This window comes from Cottoperca gobio, chromosome 22 (assembly GCF_900634415.1).
Source record: "Cottoperca gobio chromosome 22, fCotGob3.1, whole genome shotgun sequence".
Lineage (NCBI taxonomy): Eukaryota > Metazoa > Chordata > Actinopteri > Perciformes > Bovichtidae > Cottoperca > Cottoperca gobio.
In genome coordinates, this window is record NC_041376.1 from 5922860 (window position 1) to 5949410 (window position 26551).

Below are 26551 nucleotides of genomic sequence, written 5' to 3' on the forward strand. Positions count from 1 at the left end.
TTCTTTAGGTTGAAAGTGATGGCTCATAGGAGTCGCTTCAAATTTCTAGTAACATAATAATCCTGGGAGAGGGATCCCTCCTCAGTTGCTCTCCCTGACGTTTCTTCCATTGTTCCCCCTTTAACTGTGGGGTTTCTTTTAGGAAGTGTTTCCTTGTGCTGTGCGAGGGTCTAAGGACAGAGGGTGTCGTAACCTGTACAGTCTGTAAAGCACACTGAGACAAATGTGTAATTTGTGATATTGGGCTGTATAAATACATTTGATTTGATAACTTGCAGTGCACTTGTTGTTCCCCTTTTCTGCTCTACACACAAAATAATGGCCACATTTCTGAACTTTATTTGCATACTTGGTACAAAGGTTATCCAAAAGTAATCAAGTTACTCAACTTTGTGATACTTGGATTAGGTTACCGACTACATTTCTTAACAGGCAATTCAAAATCGTAACACATTTTTGAAGTAACCCTCCCAAACCCTGCAGAGCAGCAAGGCGTGGTAACAGGTCAATGGATTAACTTCAGTAACTTGGCCGCCTAGTAAAAACAGAGCCAACAAAGACACAATTCTCACCTTCTGCCTTGTGGAATTCCAGCTGGAGTTGACTCTTCAGCTTCGCCTCCTGATCGAGCTGCTCCAAAAGGAGCTGGTGCTGCACAAGGAGTTGGGCGGTGTAGTCTCTGCCTTGAGAGAACTTCTCCTCCAGGGAAAGGTGGACACCATGAGTCTGCTCCAGCTAGAGAAAAAGTGAGAAACCCAAAAAATAATTAGACATCTCAACAATCCACACAAAGACCTCGTTTCTTCTTTATTTAGCCATCAGTAGGTCTATGCATCCTGTACCTGTGTGTTGGCCTGGTTGAGCAGGTCCAGCAGCGTGTTAACAGTGTGACGCAGTCTGCTGCAGGCATTCAGAGCCGCTTCTTCTCCCGCAGGATTGATCTGAGTATCCGAAACCAGCAGGCTCTCGCAGAGCAGCTGAGTCAGCTCCATGTCTTCTGAAGACAAGTCTGCCACTGAGATACCTACGAAAGGAATGAGTCAAAATGAGTTGTTGCATTGATTTTAAGTGTACATATAAGAAAAGCCACTTGGTCTCTAAAGAACTGAATATTTATGTAAAAACTAGACGGAGCCAGAAATAACGACGGTTTGCTGCATCTTCAATGCATAACATGCCCTGCAGCTTCAGAATGAATGAGGCAGACCTGATTCTTGTTCGTCTTTGTTCCCGGTTGAGCTCCTCTGACGGGTCACATGCTCTGATGTTTTGGCTCGGGCAGTGATCTTTTGTCCAATCAGGTCTTCTGTTGCGATGGTGCTGCGAATCATCTCAATCAGCACCTTCTTCAGCTTTTCATTAGCCTGTTGGAGTTTACGTCTTGGAAAACAAAAGTAAAATCAGACACGCATAAGCCAAGCAAAGTGCAGGACAATGTGGGGAGACTAATTATTTGGGTTTACATTTAAAAACAGACGACTGGTGTCCGAATTCAAGTTAAACCAGATGTTCAGATGCAATAATATCATTTATTTTCTTTTTTAGTAAAGAAACAGACAAAAAACTAAAGAAAAATACAATTTCAACGTATATAATAAATGTTAAACGTTAAATAAATTTGCATTTTATGCCGTAAATTCCACAGCAGAAGCTGCAAGACTCGTCAGAGCAGCAGGTAAGTATTCCCTAAACATATCCGGATTATCTAAAGTTGCCATTAGCTGGTCATGTCATAAAATGAACTGGAAAACCTACAAGCCCCATGTAATATTAACCGATGGTTGGTATACTCATCATAAAGTATAAAATCCACCTACCGGTAGTTGTAACTACTGCACACACACACGACACAATGCAAACAACAACATAGACCAAACAGAGAACTTCACTTACCTTTCCTCTTTAGCAGCCTGCGAATCATCAGTGAGCATTTTGAGGAGGTTGCCTCCCTCCTGAGTCTCTCGCTCCCGTCGTTGGAGGAGAGTGTCCAAAGTCTCCATCTCTGAACGCTTCCCTTCCAACTCTCCCTGCAGACAGCCAACCTCTGCTCGCAGCTGGACAAACGGACAGGGATATAACTAACACGGTATAATAATAGGCAACATTTCCGCATTAAAATATCTAAAAACGACTAGACCCATGTTATACATTTTGAGTTGTGTACGGACTAGAGCCCAATTGTTTCTAACAGAAATCTATAATTGTAATCAAGGTAACGGTCCAAGGCCTTCATATCCCATTTGAGCATTCCTGAGTGTTGGAGTCGTCTGCCAGAAATACACATCCGCATTCTTACAATAGTTCTTACTCGTTCGTTTTTTAACTCTATATTCTAGACGCATGAAGGCTTTTAGTCAAACGTCTGAATCTTAATCAGAGAAACAAGCTGAGCAAACTTTAGAGACAACTGAGCTCGCAGGCCCTGCAGGAAATGTTCCGCTGAGAAACACTTTTTAACATGAAACTGCTTCATTTAGTGTTTTTACTGAATTTAAATCACCTGGACTGTTTGTTTTGGAAAGGAGGAGACCTCTGTGGATAATTCGGCTTCTGGTAAGAAACCTCCTGAACTATGAACAATGAAGGAACTGAGAGAAGCTGACCGACATGGCCTTCGCTACGTCACAACAAACCGTCTTTTGTTATCGTTTTGATTGAGAGACCCCTAGCGACAGCAAATGACATATTGTGCGTTTAAAAACAAAACCTTTAACTGCCACTCTCCCACCTGTGCTACGACTCGTTTAGAAATATCCATGTATCCAAGAGCCAGAGGGAGGAGAAACAACACATTGACACCCAATTATAGCAAAATATTATGTCATTGATGAGGACTCAAAGACTCGATGCTCGTTCCATTTGTTCAAAAAGCAGCACATGGTCTCCGTCACGAGATAAATAACACAATCACATGGCCACAAACATCTCATCAGTGCCAAGAACGTGACAAAAGCCGAAGCCATGTTCTGCATTCAAAAAGGAAATCAAAACCAGACTTGAGTTTTAGTGAAATCCACCTTATCCAGAGACAACCAGCACCTTATTTAAACTCCGCCTCAAGCGCACACACACACTAATCATCCAGTTAGGGGCCCCCGCTGCACCCAGAAGAGCCTTTTCAGAGTTTCTTACCTTTCGTTCCTCGACCCCTTTGATTTTGTCCCTCTCCTTTTACCAAGCCTTCCCTCTCTTTTCCCCGCTCCCTCCCATCAAACATGTCTCACGCAGCCATCTGCCTCAACAAAACAATGTTGTTGCCCTGACAACAGCCCCCTCCCAACCTCTCTTAAGCTACTCTTTGCTAACCTCACTGGGGTTGAGTGTGTGTGTGTGTGTGTGTGTGTGTGTTAATATCCCACCATCAAGAGCCAAGCCATGAAGGTGCCATGGAAACAAATATACACACACATTAGCCACTGACTGTGCAAACAAGAGTTATTGATGGATTTAGAGAATTATTTATAATAAAAATTAAAAAAAAAAGAGCGAAATATTTATGAGACTGCAGAAAACGCATGAAGTGAGTCTTATTCAGTACAAAAGGGGATTTTGGAAACAGAAATTTAGGCTTAAGGCGGGACAGCGACTTACTTATTAGCAACTAAGGGGATAGTAAACAGTAATTAAGAGTGTTTCACATCTCAGCAACAACATTTTAACTTTGTTCTAACTACTTCTGACAGACAGAATATAATTGAATACAAATTAGTAGAAAGAGACCAATGTGTATAAATGTTGCTAAGCATTTCAGTTTACAGATTATTCCTCCATTTAAAAGTCCAAATCAAAGTATATTATTACCTTCCAGCGCAGCAACAAACACTTCTACATGAGAATTATTTCTGTAATTAATCTTTAAGTCTACAAAAATATCAGTAATTTAATTTCCTGAAGCCCAAGAGAATGTCTTTAAAAGTCTAGTTGTGTTCGACCAACACCATGAAATATAGATACTTCACAATTGTGAAGAAAAGATCATCAAAATAGTTCATTATCTTTCTGACGATCGCCTAATCGATTACCCAACTAATCATTTTGGTTCTACTGTGTGCTTCAACCAAGAGAGCACGACTGCACGGCACACACACAAACACACAAACATACACACACCAGATTAGTGGTAATTCATTGACGTGATAATCTCTTTAACAAAATTTAATCCTATGCAAGGAAAATCTAGTCTATGGACGCCATGAATTAAGAGGGGAGAGAGAGTATTGCTGTTATTTTCTATTAACAGTTTCTAAATCACTATCATTTCTTATTAGTGTCATTGTTTTTGTTGTTTGAGCCTCAACACACATAAAACAACAAATGCTCGTCTAGTCCGGCCCCCGGCAAAGTGAAGCTGCAGGGGGCACCTTATTCAAGCTTTTCATTTGCACCAAGAACATAAAGTAAAACTTATAAAAACACTAGACTAGGTAAGGTGTGTGTGTGTGTGTGTGTGTGTGTGTGTGTGTGTGTGTGTGTGTGTGTGTGTGTGTGTGTGTGTGTGTGTGTGTGTGTGTTACCTGTGCCACCACAGCGTCCAGCTGCTGCAGTTGGACAGTGAGCTGGCTCATCTTGACTGTGTAGCTCCGCTCCTTCTCCTCCTGTTCAGATGTGAAGCTCCTCTTCAGGTCTTCAAGCCCCGCCTCCTTCTGATCTTCAAACTCAGTCTTCAAACGAAAGCAGTGATGTCGGTACATCAATTAAAAGCTGCAGACCAGCATCTTAAAAAGCTACAGTAGAGTGTAGGTTGGTTCGTTCCTCAGCTAAAATGAGATGTCCGGCCATGTCTCACTGGTTTATGGCTGACCACTGGCTTGCCCATTTCAAATGGTCAAATGCTAAATGTCTGAACAAAAATGTACCTTCTGCCTAAAAACCTTCTGCATCAGAGGATAAAAAGCTTACATCCATCCCATTTAGCCACTGTTCAAATGGCAACACAGACACAGCCGCGCACACAGATTCAGAGTACAGAGAGACAGACGGACAAGAACACTTCTACATATATGATGATGTGGGATTATGTGGAAACTGGGTTTGAATAAAGCTCTAGTGGGACAGAGTCCAACAGGAGGAGCACAAACACACACACACACACACACACACTACAGCTCTCAATAATCCAGAGATATTACATAAGGCACTTAAGAGTCACAACTTAAAATAAAATGGGGAAAGCTCATGATATTCACATACATAAGTATTATACGCAGGTCACATGACTACCTAAAAGGTGTAATATACAAAAAGATTGTTTTCAAGCCATCCACGCTGTCATCTTTTACCTTCAGTCGGTTAATCCTGTCCTGCAGTCTCTCCTCTGATTGGATTTTGAGGAGCTCCACCTCTTCAAGGAAGTGCTGACGTTGCCTTGGTAACTCCTCTTCAAGTTCCCTGCGACAAGCCTCTAATTCCCGCGCAGAGACACCCCTCAACTCCTACAGCAGACACACGCCATGCGTTAGTTTAATACCACAATATGCAGCTGGGGTCAAATGCTCGGATTCATAGTGCTTCTCGGAAGAAAAGAAATCCAAGTAAACTCTGCGCCTCTACATACAAAAAGGATGAACAATAAATCTGTGTAATCCCTTCTCTAATGGGCAGCAAGAGCCACAGAGACAAGAACTCTACTGACAACCATTAAAAACAACTCGCCTCGCGGGACAGATGTTAACACATGCTGTAAAAGACACTCTCTCTCTCACACACACACACACACTGAGGTAGTGTGATTCTCACTCGTGCTCGACACACACCTGTAGCTGCAGCTGATGCTGTGCGATGAGTTGCTTTTTTTCAGCAGTGCAGGTATGCGAGAGCTCCTGTAGAGCAATGCTGTGTTGTTGCTCCAGTTCTAAAACCTGAGAGAGAACACAGGAAAGCAAAGACAAATCTAATCTTGCAGACCATTACAGTATTTATTAAATGAATTAATTCAGTTAATAGGGGTTTCCAATATGGATCAAATCTTCTATCACACATGAGCTGAACTGTGACAATGCATATAGGAATATATTTTTTAGATATTATGATACAATAACCAGACAGATGTTTTTGTTAAATCAAATACCCACCAATTTAACATACTTCATTACACAGACACAAAACTCCCTGCACTAAAGCAGCGCAGAGATTTGCAGCAGAGGTCAAATACAACCAGAGATTCAGAGCAATTCTTAATTAAATCTAGCCAGTGTAATATCGAGGCTTACAAACTTCTGGGCATCCCACTGAGACATACCCCCAAAAAATATTTAATTTTGTGTTTTTACATTTCAAATCCTTCCGTTTGTAAAAAAGAAAATAGAAAAATGGAGGACATTCTGTTTCAAATTAGGAATGACTGCAAATTTATCAGAATCGTGCATTCATGTGCAGCAGAGATGGCCAGCCACAACAAATATATCATCTATAAGTGGAAACCACCGTGTTGCTGTGACAAGATATTGGATTTTGTTTCAGATCATTTAAAATAAGAAATTCTGCATGTACAGTACCAGTCAAATGTTTGGACACGACATGCACATTGAATGAGAATGTGTGTCCAAACCTTTGACTGGTACTGTAGACTTTAAAATCATTGTCCTCACGAGAAGACACCAAAGTGATGTAGGGATGACTGGGTCAGTACCTGCTTCTTAAGAGTCTCCAGTGTTTTGCAGTGTTCAGTATCCAAGGCCTCTTTTTGAGCAGCAAGCTCAGTCTGTAAGAACAAATTGTGAAAAAACAATGTTGATAAAAGTAGTCAGAACTCAGTCAATTACCTGCATTTCTGCTTATCGATTTGATTATTTGACTGTACAGCAGATGATTCGCTAGAGGTGGACCACCCATCGTTATTTCTCACCTTGTGAACGTGGCTGAGCTCTGCTGCCATGGCACTAAACTTCTCCATGTGCATCTGAGCCAGCTCTTTCCTCAGGTCCTCCCTGATGGACAGCTGCTCCGCGGCATGGCGCTCCTTTGTCTGCTTACGTTTCAACTTCTGGAGATTCAGGTTTTGAAGATGTCTCTCTTCAAGTTGCACCATTTCATCCCGCAGTGTCTGAGGTTTAAAAAAAGAAAAGAAAAGACAATGGCATTTTAAAAAGACTTACAAAGTGAGAAAAGCTAAACAATGGCAGTATTGTCAAGAATTTCAAACATTGCCAACATAATGCTTGACATTTACAAAGTCCGTGTCCTTACTTGCACTTCTTTCAGGTATGTGGCCTCCAAAGTGTCCATATTACCCAGCATCCTCTTTTCCAGTTCATCCCGCTCTTCCTGGTGTTTGCGAGATAACTCCGCTTCTAAAGCCTCCAGCTGAGCCTGATTGGTCTCCTGAAAAACGGCCTCCAGACTTTCAAGGTCTGCCTTTCTTTTGGAATCGAAGGATGCTTCCAAGGCGACAAGCTCGCCGTTGTGTTTGGATTCAAACTCCACGGTCGCGGCTGCAAGCTGATCTCTGTGACTGGCACCGAGTGAATCTTGTTGTGCTTTGTGTTTGGCATAGAGTGTGTCCTTCTCTTGGGAGAGTTTGTTCAGTAGTGTTGCCCTCTCATGTTCCAGCTCAGTTTGATGTTTTTGCTTTAGCTCTGCCAGAGAGACTTCACATTTTTGGGCCAAACTCTGCTCAAACGCTGCTTTTTCCTCTTGGAACCTGAACAGATACAAAACAACAAAACAAATTCAAAACAAAAGCACTTTCGAGAGGCCTCAAGATGAAACTGGACGGGGTTTTGTCAGGATTTAAGGAAAAACACAACAGTTCCCATTGACTGTGCCTAGCATTCAGTTTTTAGACCATAATAGCAGCACATGTTGGCACATACAATAAACTCTTAAAAAGGCACCAGTCTATTTTTCTATAGTTTCTCATTACCTACACGGCTGAAACAATTAGTCCACCAACAGAAGATTCTAATACATTTGATCAGTTAACAGTTTCTCAAACATGAGATTTGCTGATTTTCTGTTTGATTGAAAAATGTAATACCTTTGAGTTTTGAAATGTTGCCGACAAATACAACAAATTTGTACATTTTATTAATTTTTTTATTAAAAAAATGAAATAAAATTGATTGACTTTTGAGTTAAATGCATTAAAATCAGCAATGCAAATAAAAAGTAGTCACAGCTCTTATTACCTATCTGCACCTCTTAAGAATCCACACATACTACATGATAACTATCTATGATGTCAGGGTCTAACCATCGACCTCCAGCTATAATCAAGACTTTAGGATATTGAGCCCCGACAGAGCTCACCTCTCTTGGGCTTGGCGGAGCCGCTCTTCTCCCTGCTCCTGCAGGTGAGCAGCGAGCTCCTTGATTTCTGTTGCCATGCAGCTCTTTGCCCTTTGCAGCTCACCGTCGTACTGGGCCTCCAGTCTCTGCTGCACTATCAAAACCTGTGGGCCTAAAAGACAAAAAGGCAACATGATACAAGCTAATGGAGGAGAACCACAACTTCTGCTATCCCTGTAAGCCGTAATGCCCTGCGAGTCTACTGACACTCTCGTGAGTTTACTACATGATCTTACTCTCATCGTTGTCCAGTGCAGCCTGTAGAGACATTAACTTCTCTTTCTCCTCGTGAAGCGCTTTCTCAAGGCGTGTCCTCTCCTTCTCCATGTCTTTGTCGAGGTCTGACCTCAGGGCAGAGCGCTCAGCTTCGTGCTTCTTTAGGAGCTCTTCTCTCAGCCTCTTCACATTCTCCTGCACATCCTCCCTCTCCTGTTTCAGCGCTTCCTCGAGATGGACGAGCTCCCCAGCAAACTCCTGTTTCAGCTGTAGGAGTCGGCAGGAACATGTACATAAGTTACCCTGTTTGAAATTCACTTATTGCATCATTAAATGTATGTTTCTGTATAACTATCAGCACATTTTTACAGTCGTGGTATGCAGGTTTGTACAAGTGTGTGTACCTTTTGTGAGTTCCTTTGCATTTCTGCACCATGTTGTTCACTCAATGCAGCCAGTCTGCTCTCCAGAGTGTGGATGATGGTCATCCTTGTCTGCATCTCCTCAGTGTGACACCACATCCTCAGTTCAACCTCCACCTAATAAAAATCACCACAAACTTGCATTATATTCCCCCATAAAACTCAAAGAGTGTCATTTGTCGTATAGATTATCCGAAGCTCACCTCAACCTGCCGTGCTGCCTCCAAATGAACTCTGGTGAGCTCTGCGACAAAGATAAATGAGGACTTGTTATTTAATACAAGTGACTTCTTAACGCCATGTTTGTCATTTGTAATATGCGTGTGTGAAGTACCTCGTAAGTGACTGTCAGAAAGTTTGGCTCTGAGTTGCTCCAGCTCCAGAGCATGACGAGTCTTCTTCTCCTGCAGCTCTTCATAGTAGTGGTCAGTGAGGTCTGACTGCATCTAGTGCACAAGTAATGATGTAAAAACAATTAAATGAGAAAGTAAAAAAAGGGCCGGTGTACTCCAAAAGAACGGCTTGTCGTATGGTCAAATAACTTGGGAAACCCTCTCCGCCCACTTCTCTTCAACGTTGGATTAGGGGACCATTTCTGTAACTTTCCCGAAAACTGACAATCGCACCTACTACACGCCATGATTAGCCATCTGTCCGGAGATGCAGCTTTCTCTCTCTCCAGCTCTCTCTTTTCATTCTTGACAAACATTTGTTACTTTTTATGAGAACAACCAAATTAAACTCTATGAACGCCTTTCAGGAGAGACCGTCTGAACATGTGAGCCGTTGTACCAAAGTCAAAACAACATTACTCTGTTTGAATGTGCCTTTTCACTTTGCCTCTCTCATATTAACTTCTTATTGTCTTTTTTGTGTAAATAGAGACAATAGAGATTGAAGGACTGAGTTTGTGTCTGACCTGTTGCAGCTCTTCCTTAAAGGAAAGAGTCATAGAAGATTGTAGATTGGCAAGATCCGCTGTGTGTCTCTCCTCCAGCTGAAGGCGCAAACTGTCAAGCGCTTCCTGGATGAGAAATAGCATGACGCTTAGGATGCCTTGTGATCAAGATCACAAAACAGATGCAGCCGAAATATGCGGAAAGATTAACGCAACGACACCTCGTGAAATCAAAATTCCATTCTAAAAAAAAGACGTTTCAAAATGGCTCAATAACACAATTAACTAGCAACTAAAAAAGGTTTTCAAACTGTCTTCTTGCAATGAACTTCCTCACATAGAATGTACGCACCTTGCGTTTCTCTAGTTTGAAGTCAGTGTCAGAAAGCACATGAGCTTTTTCCTCCTCAGCTTGGCCTTGAGACATGGAACTGAAACTGAGACCAGAGGCACAATTATTCAAATAGGACGTATGGAAGTTTGTAGTACATGCATCTGGTCTTACATACCGACCAACTGGCATACCTGTCATCTGCAGTTTTAATCACAGATTCCTCCAAGGCACTTTCCACCAGCCTCAGCTGGAGCAACGCAATTTCCTCCCTGTAGCTCTCCTCTGTTGCCTGCAATCGCTTCTCAAAGTACCTAAAAAAAAAACGGAGATAAAGCATGTTTAATTTTCATGTGAGCAGTGAAAGGTTATGAAGAGGCCAATTGACATAATTGACAATCTTGACTGTGGCCAGAAGGCATAATGTGCAAACCACATCAGTGATAAAAATAAAACATTTTTAATACCAGTTTTCAATCTAAACCTCACATTTCAAACCTGGACAAATAACAGAGGCAAAGACTTTTGTGAGAATAAATGCATCAGGACTGTTTGTGCTCTTGTACCTCCTCAGGCTTTCCAGCTCAGCCTCATTCTGTTCTTTGATTTCCCGTTTTTGTTCATTAAACTCTGTCTTCAGGCACTCCATGTCATCAACACGAGCCGAGCGAGCGAGCAGCTGATCCTTCAGCTCTGTGAGAAAATTGGGTTAGAGAAGGTTAGAGGAGGCACAGTATCTGGAGTTACACGCCCGCAGTTCTATTTTCCTCTGCGTGTCACATGACATGCAGCAGCCATTGTTGATAAAGCAACATGTTTTCTACACCTTGAACTTGGGTAGGTTTGATATCTCAACTGTGAGGACTTAAATAAATGCAGTAGATTAAAATAAAGCGTTCTCAAGCAGATGTCAGGCTGGTGTATTAATCTCACCTCCCAACTCATGGCGACTGGTCCTCATGCTGTCCAGCTGCGTCCACAGCTGACATACTTCTTGTTCAGAGTTCTGTTTAAGAGAAGTCTTCTCTTTCTGAAGGAGCAAAACCTGGTTCACACAGAAGAGGAATCATTGTTGGGGTTTTTTTATTTGATTTTTTAAAACACAATTTACTATATTGCGGATTTAAAGTGCGAGTTTGTGAGATAAATGTCTATAAAATGAAAAAAAAAAACATGAAGTTCCAATATTTAATGATGGGGCCTGGGGACTGAAATGAGAAAAGAATGGCAACTTAACTGCACGCTAATGTGTTTAAGTGAACTCACCTCTTGGTACAGTTTCTGTTCCATCTCCTCTAGGTGGAGTACTTGTTGCTTTTTCTCCTGCAGCACTGCCTTATGGGTAGAAACCAACTTCTCCAGAGCACCTAAGAAGCAACAGAGTGCAGAGTAAGCAAAGCAATAACAATTTATATAAACTAAAGACTTTAGTCTTTAAAACGCTCTGGTGTTATTGGAGAAGTTTGGATCCCACAAGTTGGAAACAATCGTACACAGCCACCACTGGAATCTAAAATGCTACAAATAGTTTATATTAATAATATTAGTGTTATCCTAATCTTTATCTGCAACTATACAATTTAGATTGTGCAGCCTTAGTGGAAGCATGCACTCTGAGCGGTGAGTGGGGGCAACTCACTGGCAGCAGCATCTCGGTCAGCCCAGGCTTGTGTCACCTCCTGCTCCAGTTTCTGGTTCTGCTCCTTACTGGAGGTCTGGAGTTCCCGGAGCTTGGTCTGGGACTCCTGCAGCTCTGACTGGGTCTGGGACATCGCTGCCTGGGCTTCAGTAAGAGCTTTGTTGGTCTGGATGAGGGAGGCCTGGGTGCTGGCGAGTTCTGCCTGGGTCTCTGAGAGAGAGGTCTGGAGGTTTGGCTGGGTGCCCTCAGCATCCTTACCCAACTGTGACCTTAAAGCCTGAGGAAAAGAGAATACCAAGATGAAGTGAAATGTATGATTAAAATGAATCTCATATGGTATAAATTCGTATAAATGAAACGCAACATTTGTACAATATGTTTTATCAAGCTTGACCTGCAGCTCTTTGGCCTGCTCTTCCTCCATGGCAGCTCTCTCCTGAGCAACACGAGTCTCCCACTGCTGCTTCAACTCATCTGAACATGCATACAAAACAAATGAAAAGAGTCGACCACGTTCAACCTACATCCATAACAGCACGCATGTTGAGTGCACCTACGGGTGAATATGAAAATGAACGCTGACTGAATAACTGAAAAGCACTCTGGTCTGCACTCACTCATGTCTCGTTGGTGCAGCTCTCGCAGTTTCTCCTGCTGCTCCTGGTTCTGCCGTCTGGTCTGGTCCAGATCTGACTGATGCCGGTCTTGCAGGAGTGCACTTTCCTGGGCAAGTGTCTCCTTTAGGGACCCCTGGACCTTAGTGAGAGCAGACTCCTGCTCCGGCTGACACATGTGGGCGGAGGTCAGGCTCAGACGCAAGGCTTCAAACTCGCTCTTCTTTTGGACCTAAAGGAAATGAAAGCATGAGGTACGGTTTGTGCGAGAGCTCTTCGTTAGTCTAGTCGTGACTGCATGTTTGGGGGGGGGGGGGGAAAGACGATTATCAGTTATATTTGCATTTTAGGCATTTAGCTGACAGTTATCCTCCATACCAAGTAGAATTAAATTACACAACTTCAAAGTTAGTAAGTAAATCATTGTAAGTGACACAATTCCCTTGACTATGACATCTCATCCGTCTGTACAGCTTTCTCAGTGTAAAACAGATGTTTTTATAGTATGTTTTCATGTTTTTATTGTCATTTCTTCTACTCTATATATGTTTGACTTTTGCAGTACTTGCTTTTATTTAGATTTCCTCTTAATACGTTTACTGTAAGCGCCAAACACCAAAGCAAATTCCTTCTTTGTGAAAACATATTTGGCAATAAACCATATTCAGATTGTATGAAATGTAAAAGGAGAAACAAAATCTAAGGAGACAGATAGAAGAGATATTGTGCAGCCTGCTGTGGCTGAAGATGTTACACTGTGCCTGTGTGCATACAGTATATAGGATACCTGTGCCTGCTGCAGTTCAGCCTGGTGGGCAGCCTCCATGCTCTCCCTCAGCTCCAAGGACACCTCTGTCCTCAGTAGAGCAAGCTCCTCATTGTGTTCGGCAGAAAGCTCTGAGACCATCCTCTCATGCTCACGTTCGGTCACCTTGGGAGGAACACAGAATGGGAGACGAGAGAAGATGAAAAATTAGACACAAAATTGCAGAATGCAAAAGTGTTGAGAACTGTAGTGAGTCTTCAGATGTATTAATACCCATACCTGTTTTATTAGGCTGATCTGTCTCTTCTGTTCTTCCTCCATAATGACCAGCTGCTTCAGCAGTTCTGCCTCCAGCTGAGTGTTCGCCTCAGAAATCTAAAAATGTATGCAGATAAACATGTCAAAGAAATGACTAGAGAGCAGTCACAAAGTTTAGCACCACTAATGCTGCACATCCTGTCTTTTTTTATGTTAATGATAAACAATATTGACAATTATCTAATCCAAATCTGTATTGTACTGAGAGACAATATGCAAAATATAAACAGAGTTTGTCTTCCTCCAGGTTAATGTGGTAGCTCATGAAAAAATTGTTTAAAAAGAATTATCTTTGTTACAATGCTATAAAAACACCAGAAATGTATCACTGAGGTTTTTGAGATAAACTTTTTAAATGGAAAGAAAGTTTTAAAAAATGCCTGTAATATGTAACATGAATGGCCTCTGAAGTGAGTGCAGTTCCCACCTCTTGTTGACGTTTCTCCATCAGGTCTTTCATCTCCTGTTGGTGAGACGTCTTGAGCCTTTCTGTAGCCTCCTCAACAGCCATGAGCTGCTTCTCCAGGAGAGCCTTCACCTCCTCCTCCTTCTCCCTCCTCTGCTCCTCCAGGTGATGCCTCACATCAAGGAACCCTTTCTCCTTCTCCTGTTTCTCTTCCTCCCATTTTTCCTTCTCTTCTGCAAACTGTAAATATAAATCACGTTAATCTCTCGGCAGTAGTAATTCAAACAGAGCAGAATAACTGTAGTTACATCATATATCTCACCACAACATCCTTGGCTATTAGCAGTTTCTCAAACTGTTCCAGTTCCTCCTCCAAGACTTGTTCCATTTTCTTAATCTGGTCATCCATCTTCTCTTCTTTCCTCCTGTGCTCCTCTCTCTCCTGCGCAGTCTGGACCTGGGCCTCCTCCAGGTTGGCCAGGCTTTGTCTCAAACAGAAGATCTGAGACTCCAATTCATTCTTCTCTTTGTCAGCACTGTCCAGACTGCCCAGGCTCCTCTCCAGCTCTTCCCGCAATCTTTCCACTTCTGTTCGAACATTTACAACCTGTGCACGATTAGAGTCGAGCTCCTTTAATGTTTCTTCCAGCTCCATAATCCTTTGATCTAGCAGGGCTGCTGTGGTTTTAAGCGTTGTTTTTGTCTCTTCAAGCTCCAACATGAGAAGTTCACAATGAGCCTTGGGGGGAAATGAAGAAAGGGAAATTATTTTTAGCTTACTGTACATTATACAAAATGTTTCTTACCAATGTATTTCTTCTTTAAGCGCAAACATATTACTGCAGCTGTATAATATTATTTCCAACCATCTAAACATTTAGCTGGGTAAAACATTTTTTAAATAAACACCGTGTGCACAGACTAGCTTGTTTACATTCCTTTTAAGCGGTTAACACAAACCCACTTATCATACTGGTGTACCTGCAGTGTTTGCAGCTGGTTGTCATCTCTGAGCTCTGGGCTTTGTTTGGCAGGGATTGTAGGCTGCTTTATGTCCTGCTGAGACAACAACAGCAGCTCCTGCGGTTTTTGATGAGACGGGAGTGCAGCCTCTTTCTCCAGTTTATTTTTTAGCTCCCCTACCAGTTTGTTTTTCTCCTCTGATGGAGACGTAGCAGGGACCAGCGGGGAGGTTTCAGAAGCTTCCTTTTCCGTCAACATCACCGCTTTCTCTTTTTCCCTTTCTTCCATTATGTTTTTCAGGTTGTCTTGTTCATGAACTTTCAAGTTCATCTCCTCCTCTACATGTATCCTCTTCTCTTTCTCCTCTTCAAGTTCCCAGAGGGCCTGCCTAAGATCGTCCGTTACTTGGGCCCACCTGGACAAACCAAGAGAGTTTTAAAAAGTTATTAAGTTGATTGGTGAATGGTAGAATAGTTTTAATTTAAAAAAAAGTAACCAAGAATGGTTTTTTTACTTGGTGGAGAAAAGAAAATTATGATGAATCATTTAACCTCAAAATTAAAAGTTGGAACAGGCATACTGTAAGTGAGTACACCAATAAATAAATAAATAAATAATGTAAAATGAATACAAATCTATCAGGAAAAAACTAATTCACCACATGCTCGAATTAACTTCATTACCTGCTCCTGGCCTCCTCCAGCTCTTCAGCACCGTTGATGACTTCCTCCCTTAACACATTCAAGTCCTTGTCCTTGAGAAGCAGCTCTTCACGGAGCTCCCCACACTGCTGATTCAGCAGCTCTTTCTCCAGGTCAGTTTCCTCGAACTGCTGCTCGGACAGTTCACTCATCTCCAGACCGTCGGAAGTGGAGTTGTACAGCCACTGAGCTGGAGACTGAGGGTTTGAGTTATCAGAGACAGGTATGCCAGGAGAGCACTGCGGGGTAGACGTGTTGTGGAGGTTGCCGCTTTCTTCGAGAAAGAAACGGTTTGAAATTGACAACAGAGGCTCATCTCCCAACACTTCACTGTTCAGCTCAAAACTGTGAAGAGAAGCACAGATAAGGGGATTAAACTAGCTTTCATTACATCCCGCTTAAACTACTGAAACACGCTGTATTCCTGTCTCACCCAATAGAGCCTCTCCAAACTTCAAGTAATTCAAAAATACTGCAGCAAGACTCCTCACAAAATCCAATAGATGAGTCAACATAACACATAGCTGTATGTACCTGTATGTTTTAGAATTGATTTTAAAATGTTTAATTACTTTTAAAGCATGTTTGGTGTTGGCCCCTGGTTGTAACCCCCTTATTTAGTCATTCTTCTATTTTTAGAAATTCATACGGCGCTTGTCATTACTGTATAAATTATATTTTTATTCATCTGTTAATCTACTCTTGTTTTTTTTTTTATTCTTTGTAAAGCAGTTTGAGAAGTGTTGTTATTATTATTATTATTATTATTATTAATATAAAACACACACCTGTAGTCTGCAGGGATGTCCAGCACACTACAGTGTTCAAAGCTCTCATTGGCCAAGGAAGATTGTGAGTGTGCAGGAGGAACTGAAGACATGTAGCGCTCCATCAGAATATCTCCAGGTATTGATACCATCATGCTGTCCCCATCAGGTCCGCTCTCCAGATTGGCCTCATCTACAATCACCTTTCCATCAAAACTAAAACCAGCTTTCGCTTGGTTCTGCCGATTCTTAGAAGCTTTGAGTCCTAGGACCTCTTCCTCTCTGAACTTCAGTTCTTTTTCCCTCTCCTCCAACAGCTGCCTGACTCCCTCCACCTCCTCTCTGTGCTCCTCTTTGAGCCTCAGCATCTCCTCCTCTTGTCTCTGGAGACGAAGAGCAGAGCTGGCCACCTCCTCCCCAGGTCTCCTCTCTGCATCGGCTTCCTCCTGAAGCCTTTTCCTCAACTCCAGCACTTCACTGTTCAGCTTCTCCTTCTCCTCTTTGTACTGCTGCATCTCAAGGCACTGGGTTTGGACTAAGCTTAACTGGGTGTGGAGGTCTTGCAGCTGTGCTTCTCTTTCCATATGTTCCTCTTCCCTGCCCTTCTTCTCCTTCTCCAGTAAAGAAAGCACATGTTGGTGTTTCTCCATCTCCTCCGCTAGTTCAGCATATATGCGTTGGCTGTTCTCCCTTTCTTCTTCCAGCTCAGCCCGCAGTTTGTGCAGAACAGTGTCTGTCTCACAGTCAGTGCTGAAACTTGAAACACTTGTCATTGACCCAGAAGCTGAGCTCCCTGATAACGCCTCCTTATGATTGAGGTCTGCATCTTGGGAGCAACGGCCAAGCTGCTGCTGTCGAGTGTTGAGGACTTCAGCCCCCGACTGACTTTTGATGCGCAGAAACTCTACACTGGTCTGTGTGAAAGACAATTCAGACAAGTTCAGTTGCTGTGCATATGAATAGGGAAGCGCATAGGTTTTAGGAAACAATAATCCTGAAGTGGCGCCACAGATTTAGCTTTGAGTGGCACTTACCTGCTGGAGCTGTCTCTGTAGCGCCTGCATCTGTCCAGTAAGTGTATGTGCCTCCAGTTGTACCTGGTCTCTGCTGGCCAGGGCCTCCTGCAGGCTGAAGCTGAGCCTAGCAATGATCTCATTACGCTTCTCCACAGCCTCTTGTAACTGCTGCAAGTGCAATAAAAGTGCGGGTCAATTTTAAACAAGCAAAGTCATACTTGGAATAGAAAATATGACTAATTCCCTTGTTAAGAAGAATACCATCTGCCTTCAGTAACAAAAAGACACACACCATTTTCAGACTTCTAAAACTCTATGTAACATGTAAAACGCTATGAGTTATTATAGTCAAGACAATTTAAGGCCTCAAATGTGTAACATATCTTTATATAGTTCCACAACTTGAGACACCCAGTTTAAACCAATTCCTTTACACACGGACATAATATAGATGCATTTTCAAATCAGTGCAGCCATGCAGAAAATCAGACAGTTAAATACCCCACGGGTTGCTGATGACATATAACGTGCACACCACACGGTACAAAGCATGAAGACAAATTACTCCATATGACCAAACAAATCTAAATACACTGCAACACAGCATGTAAACAGGAACTTTGATTTATAGAATAGTTTCAGAGCCTGAGATTATAATGCCAAGTATGCATTCATGACATTAAACCCATCTCCCCTTTGGCTAGTCCCATCGAGTCATACCTAAGCCCAGGTGAGTCTTTAACAGCAACAGCCAGATAAAGCCAAATGGGACTACTTGGAAGATATAAATGTAGTCTGATGCTTCAACATGCACCATTAAAAAAAAAAAAAATATATATATATATATATATATATATATATATATATATATATATATATATATATATATATATATATATATATATATATATATATATATATATATATATATATATATATATATATATATATATATATATATATATATATATATATATATATATATATATATATATATATATATATTTATTCTCTAAATGATTCATCATTCACTGTGTATACCTTGAGCTGCTCTTTGCCCGTGAGTGCAATCAGCTCCTCTTCTTTAAAATCTTCCACAGGGGCGGGGGGCTCCAGGACGGGGGGCTCCAGGGCGGGGGGCTGATTTTTCGGTCGTTGGTTCTGCTGAACCTCTTTTTTCTCCGGCTTCTGGGGTTCCTAAAGGATTAAATAGCTTTAACATAAAGTCAAATTGTTTCCCCACTTTGCATGACGATAATATCAAGAAAATGTCAGTGCGATCCATGTGTACTCTCATGTTGTGAACTTTCCCTTTAAAAAAGCCAGTAAATAGTGGCAGTTAATCCTGAACAGGTTGCTATGACAACATGCCCTACAGCCAACGTAATGGTTAGTGACCCATTTTTCTAATGTATGTTTACCGAGCAGGGGGCACAGACCACTTGTTAAAGCATACAGTGAGCTAACAAAATTAGACAAATACTGGAGGTCAGGTAGGGTGACCCGTGAAATGTATGTGATGAAAATGAGCGGCTTGTTTTAATTAAACCAATATTCTTATGGTCGAAACAAAATCAGATTTATTCAGTCTAGTCTCTAACTCTTAATGATGCATGGCTGATAATCTCTCTGCGATCAGTGGTGTACCTCATGGTTGGTCTTCTTGTTCAGCTCTCTGTCAATGGCTGGAGAAAGTGCTGCTTCTACGGGTCGGCCTTGCGTCGCTCCGTCATTCTGCGAGACAGTCTGGCCCTTCCTCTTCTGCGTCTTTTTCGGCGCCCCCGCACCGTCGCCTTTCGCCCGCTTCCGTCGGTAGCTAGCAAGCTGCGCAGGAATGACAGCGAGAGGTAGACGGACACATAGGTCAGGACCACTGAGCACCACCACACTATCAGCATGTTGATGCTCAGGGGTCAAGGGTGAGAGGGAGTCCAGATTTATATCCTCAGTTGAAAAATGAAAAAGAAAAGTTCTCAAAGCATCATTCTGAAATCATTACGCAAAGTTTAAATACATGAGTACAAGTTGTTGTTGTTGTTGTCCCTGATGTAGATAAGAAAATAGATTGGCAGCCCTTATTTTGATGAGTCAGAGTTGTGCAGCAAAAAAAAGAAGAGACTGAAGCAGTGAAGCAGGAAGAAATCCCAGACTCACACCCAAAATAGGCTACACCATAGCCTGACAAAGTATCCAAGTTTAAAATGAGGTGACGATGCTAAATATTCCCAAATCTCCAGAGAGCTCCATCAAACCCATGAGAGGTGCAGATTTTAGTGACACACATTGGACAACTTCTCAGCAGACCAGAAACAGCTTAACAAGGTTAAAAAGATAGAAAAGTGCACATCCCTCTCAGCGTTTCTCGGCGTGTAGGAAAGTCAGAGACAGGGAAACTGGTTGACAGGAGCTTTTTTTGAAACATCACAACATCCTCTCTGGAATCACGAGAGGACACAAAAGAAAATCAAGAATTTGATCCTGAGAAGTTCATTCAAAGTGAAAAACATCATAACCAATCAAGTCATGATATTTAGCTGGAATTCCAGAGGGACTGATTTCGTACAAATCCACCTCAGGCTGTGTCTCTTTGCAACACACTCCTCTTTTTAAATCGTTGTTTCTCTCTCTCCCCCCCCTCTCTCAGCCGGTCTCTCTTCTTTAAGCAGCTTAAATCAGATTACAGCTGTCCACATTGTGACAGAGACACTCATGAATCCCTCCATCAATAACTGACAGTCAATCATCCACTTCCTTTCTTTTCAATTCTTCCTCATCAGGGCAGTTGGTCAGCTCCACTGTCCAGGTGTAGATCTTGCAGTCTGTAGGCAACAGCACACTGCCAAACCTGTCATCCTAAAACTCCCAACCACATCCAACGTACAGTGCAGAGAGATCCACAAACTCTGGAAAGGGTAGGCATGTGTCTAGTCTAAGGCAAGAGGGTGGAGACTGGGAGATGCACTCACATGGAGGAGGAGACAGAGCTCTGTGTGTGGCGAGCAGCATCAGAGTAGGTGCATGCTGAATTTAATTTGAGATTGAATGGCATCGTGAGAGCTACTTGTTGCTTTGTGTGATGAGACACATACATGATGTGCATGACAACATTGTGTGTGCATGAGCACCAATGTTTATTCTGATCACATGTTACACACCTGGTTATAAAACCACATTATAGAATATAATAAAATACTCTCATTTAGCACCATATCATCTTCCTCTTTTGACTCCTAAAACCAAAAGCTTTGCTTAAAACAATCATTCCCTTAACTCAACCACACTTAAATCCCTCTCTACCGCTCTTTGTTCATCTGCTTTCACACTCATCACCCTTTGTGTCCTTCCATCACCCTCTTCACCGCCTCCGCCTGCTCAACGCGCATCTCAAAAGTAACATATTAGCCAGATGAGCTGTGTTCAGCCCAAGGCCACTTCCACACTGCTGAGAGTCTGACTAACCGGCTCGATGGAGTTTATTGTGGCCACATCAGATGTTACTGGACTGCTGAATGCTACTCTTGTGTTTTCAACAATGTCAATACCAAGACACCTCACCGGATTAGATTTGTTTGTGTAGGTTTCTCAGTCTGTATACATACCTGTCATGCTTTCAGTGTGGCAAATAAATCAAAAGCAGCTTTTTGATGCATACAGTTAAGGCAATTGACAGCTCTGCATTACCATAGCAACACCATTCATGTGCGATGAAAGTGCAACATGTTGAACCATGCCAAATCTCATGGGCTCACTGCACCACCCGATGGCCTGCAACCAGCATGACAGTGTATGCAAGGTGCGTGACCACAATTATTAATGCAAAACAGATTTCCTTTACAGTCTTGACAATGTGAATTGAGTCTTTTTTAAAAAAAAATGTTTAAGTGCAGTGGGCTTAAATCTCAAAAGCAGACTGCAATCATATCATGGTGCAGCAACGTAGAAGAAAGTCCTGATTGCCCACCCAAGAGGGAAAGAAAAAAAACTAAAAAGCAAGAAGACCCAAATCACAAAGAAAGAATGTCAACAAACCCACATTCCCATGATAAAGTCAATTGTCTCTGCCAGTCACCATTTTATTTTCTTTACTTACCGACTGGCTTCTAGGCATGTTGGAGGATTTCTGTCAGAGAATATCAGTGGTTCAGTTGAGTTATTTCCTAAGTATTTTGTATAATACTAATCCTGCATCTTTTTAACGAGTTCTACCATGAGCTGGAAGTGAACTACTACATCTAAGAAATTAAGTTCAATAGCTACTCTGAACAGGTGACCTAGTTTTAAATCATGTGGCCTAGTTCTGTAGTCAATACAGGGTAGGCCATTCTTGATTATTGGCCCATTACTAATATGGCATCCAATTGAAAGAAAACAGCTGCTTGCTTTTTCTATCTTGGCAACACCAAAGTAGCATTTTTCACAGACTGAAAGAAATGCCATAGGAGACAGATCTTTTATGGCCATACAGTAGTCAGCTTTTGTATCACTCCTGAATAAGAATCAGAAGTACTCTATTGATCCCTGGGAGGGAAATTGGAGTATGTTAAAGTTGCTCCATTTTAGCTTAAAGATATATAAAACATAGAAGTTAGAGCCTAAGAAAAACATACATTAGAATCAAGTATGTAAACATGTGTACAGTTGCCATACTATTCGTTTAAAACTGTGTAAAGCTAAAAAGAACATAATAAGAATGGTCAACATCTTACAACTAATATTGAGAGTCTGAATAAGTCATTTGAATAACCTCAAGGCTGTGAGACTGTGCCATTATCCCTTTATTACACCGATGGACCCATTTTATTTTTATTTAAACGTTTTATAGCTGTACAATTGTTTTTCTATAATGGTGAGTTTTAAGTTGTAACCGCTGTTGAAAAATTTGCTTGCAAAAAGGGTATTTTCCCCAAACGCAATGCAGGTCAATAGCTACTTGGAAGTCAATCTATGCATGTGCACGAAACATTCAAAGAAAAGACGAAAACATCGGATGCACTTTCACTTTGTCTTGCTGAAAGGCAACATACAAAATAAATTTAGAAACATCAGGTGGAAGACAAATTTCCTCTTTCTTTGTAAATACGTGCATATTTCTGTCTCTGCTGGACTCCAAGTGTAACGAAGTGATTCAACTCATTATCTGATTACTTTAAGTTACACCATAAATGTTATTGATATCGTTAGCTTTCAGCAACTTCAGCTACTGATCAATCCGCAGCAAGTGCGCGGCAAATGAGTAAAGTGCCAGTATTTTTTAACAAGCCTATGGAATCAATGCAACGACAAATAAAACGTACAATAATGTTGGGGGTGGGTGTAATGTTAGTAGTGGACATACGCAAAGCTATGACAAAAGAGTTGGCTAGCAACAACTGCTAGCATTCATTAGCGTGCGTTAAAAATGAGCAACAAACCTTAGCTCTTGCAGCTTCTAGTTTCCTCTGCTTTTCATCGTCATCCATCTCTTGGGTTAAATCAAATCATTAAAAATGTAGGACATACGTCCTAATTTCACTTAAAAGCACAACAGTTCTTCACTTCGAGCATAAGTTGGCTAAAACAAAATCTTTGAGCTTCCTTTTAGACACAACTGTCAATAGATAATATTCAATATGGCCGCCAAGATAGTTCAACTCCACCCTTATCGAGTTTCCCTGAATGAACAGACCAATCAAATCATTAGGTTGCACATCTTCAGCCAATGGGGTTTGCGTTGCTTCAATGTCTTGTACATCGTTCAAAAACTAGAGAGTAGTTGACCAATCAAATGGCTGCATCAAATCGCCAATGTTGGATTGACGGCTGTTGTAGCCAATCAGGATAGGCTAATACACAACATACACTTTTTTAAGTGAACGTATGGACTGTCTGAGGAGTTTCTATGGCGACGGAACAGCCTAACGTATGACAACTGAGGTGTGGTTACAGAGAAGCATGGCAACCACTCACAACACACATGAACACAAAAGTATGTGTGACTCCAAATGCCAAGATTTCAGGTAAATTAGATATTTAAAAGCATATATTTTTTCCATGTCTGATTGATGTTTGTGTCTAGATATTTATTCCAGCACAGAGAAAAGGTTACAATAACACTTAATCTTTTCAGCATGGCAGTTCTATGGTTAAACTGCTGGAGAAGGTAGGTGAAAGGCTATTCATTTGGGGAAAGATATTGCTTGAATTTAATTTACTTTGGTAATTTAGTATTCTCAAGTGAAATAGTTCAACATGCCCTTTTTTCTGCTTTTCTTGAGAATGTTATATCAAAACCTTAAGGAAATATTCTTTACCGTTATTTCTAGAGACTGGAAAACAAAAAGTCCAATGTGGACGACAAGTAAGATAACAAAGACTTCTTTGTGATGAAACATTTTTAACTGTGGAAGGTATCAGCTTAAACTGCCTTCATAGAAACATTTAAATTCTCCATTATAAACATCTAGTTGAGAATGACTTCCCAAGATGACAAGAGAAAAATGTAATGAGAAAGCATACTTTAAATGCACTTAATGGTAGTTGAACACTAAAGAGACTTGGGTGCTGATGAAAAATGTGGAAGGAATTTTATCTACTTCAAAACTAGATATTAGCACATTAATTCATTACGATGAAGACTACAAAACTAGAAAAAGACAGAAGACATGCCAAATAACTTAGAACACTTAAGTGTCTCATTGTGAGTAGTGTATCATGTGTGTTGTTTTGTTGGTGTTTGGTATCTTTTGTGTAGGAGCAGCACATGTTAGATGACCTCAACAGACCTTACACCTGGGGAGGGTCACACAGACCGTACAAGTTACACCACCTGCTCCACCTTAGCCTCCATGCATCATTGAACATACTGTGAAACACTTGGCATTAATCTCAAATACACCCCAATCCCCCAGATCTGTTACTCTGTTTCTATGTGATCTGTTAAGTGTATTTAATCCTCTTTTTTCTCCTCCTGATCCCCGTATTCCCTCCTATTTTGTCCATCCATTTCTTTTAAAATGTTAGGTATTTATACTCACTCCCTTCTTTTCTTCTACTGTGTTATTTTATATAAGTATTATAAAGAGAATGGTGTCTGTATTAGTTTGTGTTCACTAATTATTCTTATATTACATTTGTACATCTACCAATAATTCCTATATTTGTAAATTCACTAATCGTTTGTGCATAGGTCCTACTTACTCCACTCTCAATAAAATGTTTAAACAAAGGTTTTTATATTGATACAGCTTCCCAGTCTATAATGTCAGAATCGTGCAATTTAAATATGAAAAAGACATCTCTCTCTGCAGCTACCCCAGCAGCCTCTGCTTACTCAGATTCCCCCACCTCAGCTCTACCCTGCACCACGCTCAGGATACATCAAAGAGAGTACTATGCAACAGCAAATAGAGAATCATCTTATTTAAGTCTCCCTCTATTCATCAATGGGTATGTGTATTTTGTGTGTTAGACATCATTGAATTGTTGCTGAAGCAAAATGCCCAGATGCACCAGATCATAATGCATAATATGATGCTCAAAGCATTGCCTCCACTGCGCCCCTCAAACTACATACAGTATCTTGGGCAGGTACACTCAAACACTGACACTCTCTGACAGATAAAGTAAAAAGTTTGAACTCTGAAAAATGTCTTCTCTGTTTCTCAACAAAGTCCTAAATCTGTATTTCCAGGACAGCCTTACCCATTTTTGTAAGGCCAGATGTAAAACCAAGAGAAAGTGCTGTGCATCATCATCATCATCATCATCATCATCATCATCATCATCATCATCATCATCATCATCATCATTATTATTATCATAACTATGGTCCTACCCCTGCAGCACCACAGCTGCTTCCCATCAGCAACCCTACATGGCTACCAGCGGTGTCATCTGTCCCAGCAGGACAAGAAGGGGGACATCTGCACTCGATACACCATGTAACAGCCCCTTTCACACTCCCACCACTCAATGTGTATGGTTCCCTAACAGCACATGTGAACTTTGTGTCTAGTTTTTTAACCAATACATTTTTTACTGACAACAAAAACATTTGTTTGTTTGTTAGATTTGACCCTGAGAGTCTCCTAATGCCTCTGAATCGAAAACTGCATAGCATGCACAGAAAACTTGTTGGAAGTGAAGCTCTGACTGTGACTGATCAAACATGAAACCTAAAAAGAAAAAAAACTATAAACATAAACAAACAGTGCACATGAGCTAATGAAATTGCATCTACTAGAAAAGTTGCTTATTCTTGAAGTGTTCCATAATGTATGATGTACGAATGGCAGACAAACAAAAGTAAACTACTGCATGGCAAAATGTTGCTAACTTTTAAAATTCAACATAGCCTATACAACATGATATAAATAAATAAAAACAATAAAACAGAAGAACAACCACATGAATCCATCACACCCAATTTGCATAGTAGGAAAATGCAGTTTCCCCAATATTGAGAATGGACATGAGCCAATCACGCCGCGGGATCACGATGGACCTAAGCCAATCACGGCTCGGCTTCTCTCCGCGCACTCACTCCTCGCGCCGCTGGATGACATTGGACGTGTCGCAAAGCCTAAGACAGCTCCTCAAAGTAAGTAACAACATTAAATGTTTTTACTTTCTTCTTTAAAACAGTCGTAAAACTTCATTTACATTACAACTTCAGTCGGCATAACAAGCAATCGTTAGCAACCTGCTAACATTTCTACATGTAATAATGTTAACTGTAATATTCATGAGTGGAAACAGACATGTGTAAATATGTGCAAGTATTCTCAGTAATTCAAGTAAGTAGTTATACAAGCGTTGTATCAATTACCTTACCATATTATATTATTAAGGACATTTAGATATAAAAAAAGAATAGTGGTTTACTCCTCTACCAGAAGCATGGACACTAGGCTAGTGTCCCTGTCCCCTACCAGAGGCATGGACACTAGGCTAGTGTCCCTCTGTCCCCTACCAGAGGCACTTATTTATGTATATATTTGTATTAGTGTGGATACATGTATATATTTGATGAAGGTTGTAATTTTCGTTTTAATCATGGCATGAGGAGGAGTAAGAATGCCAAATAATATCATCATCTTGTATATTTGGCATCTATGGTGATCTACCAGTCACATGACTAGAATGGACCGTATATGGAAACCTGAAAAAGTCTCAGACACCACCCTGATGTAGTAGCTTGTAACAGTAACCTACGTAACTAACAGAGACA

At 41.2% G+C, this 26551-nt stretch overlaps 2 protein-coding genes across 2 annotated transcripts in view; one reads left to right on the plus strand and one right to left on the minus strand.

The window, feature by feature from the left end:
• The window catches only part of pcnt (pericentrin), a 37333-nt gene extending 14398 nt beyond the window's left edge, over nucleotides 1-22935 (minus strand). The window contains 35 exon segments of the mRNA XM_029460170.1: nucleotides 573-735; nucleotides 843-1024; nucleotides 1208-1380; nucleotides 1894-2054; nucleotides 4515-4661; nucleotides 5280-5432; nucleotides 5754-5858; nucleotides 6629-6700; nucleotides 6845-7042; nucleotides 7186-7639; nucleotides 8248-8398; nucleotides 8523-8769; nucleotides 8907-9041; nucleotides 9128-9168; nucleotides 9259-9370; nucleotides 9844-9948; nucleotides 10175-10259; nucleotides 10348-10467; nucleotides 10720-10846; nucleotides 11087-11198; nucleotides 11420-11520; nucleotides 11793-12069; nucleotides 12187-12266; nucleotides 12410-12638; nucleotides 13194-13337; nucleotides 13452-13547; nucleotides 13918-14136; nucleotides 14219-14635; nucleotides 14878-15274; nucleotides 15543-15905; nucleotides 16349-17241; nucleotides 17362-17511; nucleotides 18385-18540; nucleotides 18991-19167; nucleotides 22755-22935. Coding sequence (XP_029316030.1) covers nucleotides 573-735; nucleotides 843-1024; nucleotides 1208-1380; nucleotides 1894-2054; nucleotides 4515-4661; nucleotides 5280-5432; nucleotides 5754-5858; nucleotides 6629-6700; nucleotides 6845-7042; nucleotides 7186-7639; nucleotides 8248-8398; nucleotides 8523-8769; nucleotides 8907-9041; nucleotides 9128-9168; nucleotides 9259-9370; nucleotides 9844-9948; nucleotides 10175-10259; nucleotides 10348-10467; nucleotides 10720-10846; nucleotides 11087-11198; nucleotides 11420-11520; nucleotides 11793-12069; nucleotides 12187-12266; nucleotides 12410-12638; nucleotides 13194-13337; nucleotides 13452-13547; nucleotides 13918-14136; nucleotides 14219-14635; nucleotides 14878-15274; nucleotides 15543-15905; nucleotides 16349-17241; nucleotides 17362-17511; nucleotides 18385-18540; nucleotides 18991-19167; nucleotides 22755-22802 — 6790 coding nt within the window. The 5' untranslated portion in view covers nucleotides 22803-22935.
• Nucleotides 22936-23215: 280 nt separating this feature from the next.
• c22h21orf58 (chromosome 22 C21orf58 homolog) lies at nucleotides 23216-25493 on the plus strand. Its single transcript, XM_029461176.1, is given in 5 exon segments — nucleotides 23216-23339; nucleotides 24630-24708; nucleotides 24791-24909; nucleotides 24993-25297; nucleotides 25391-25493. Coding segments are annotated over 5 exon segments (621 nt in total). The 5' UTR covers nucleotides 23216-23324.
• Nucleotides 25494-26551: the final 1058 nt, after the last annotated feature.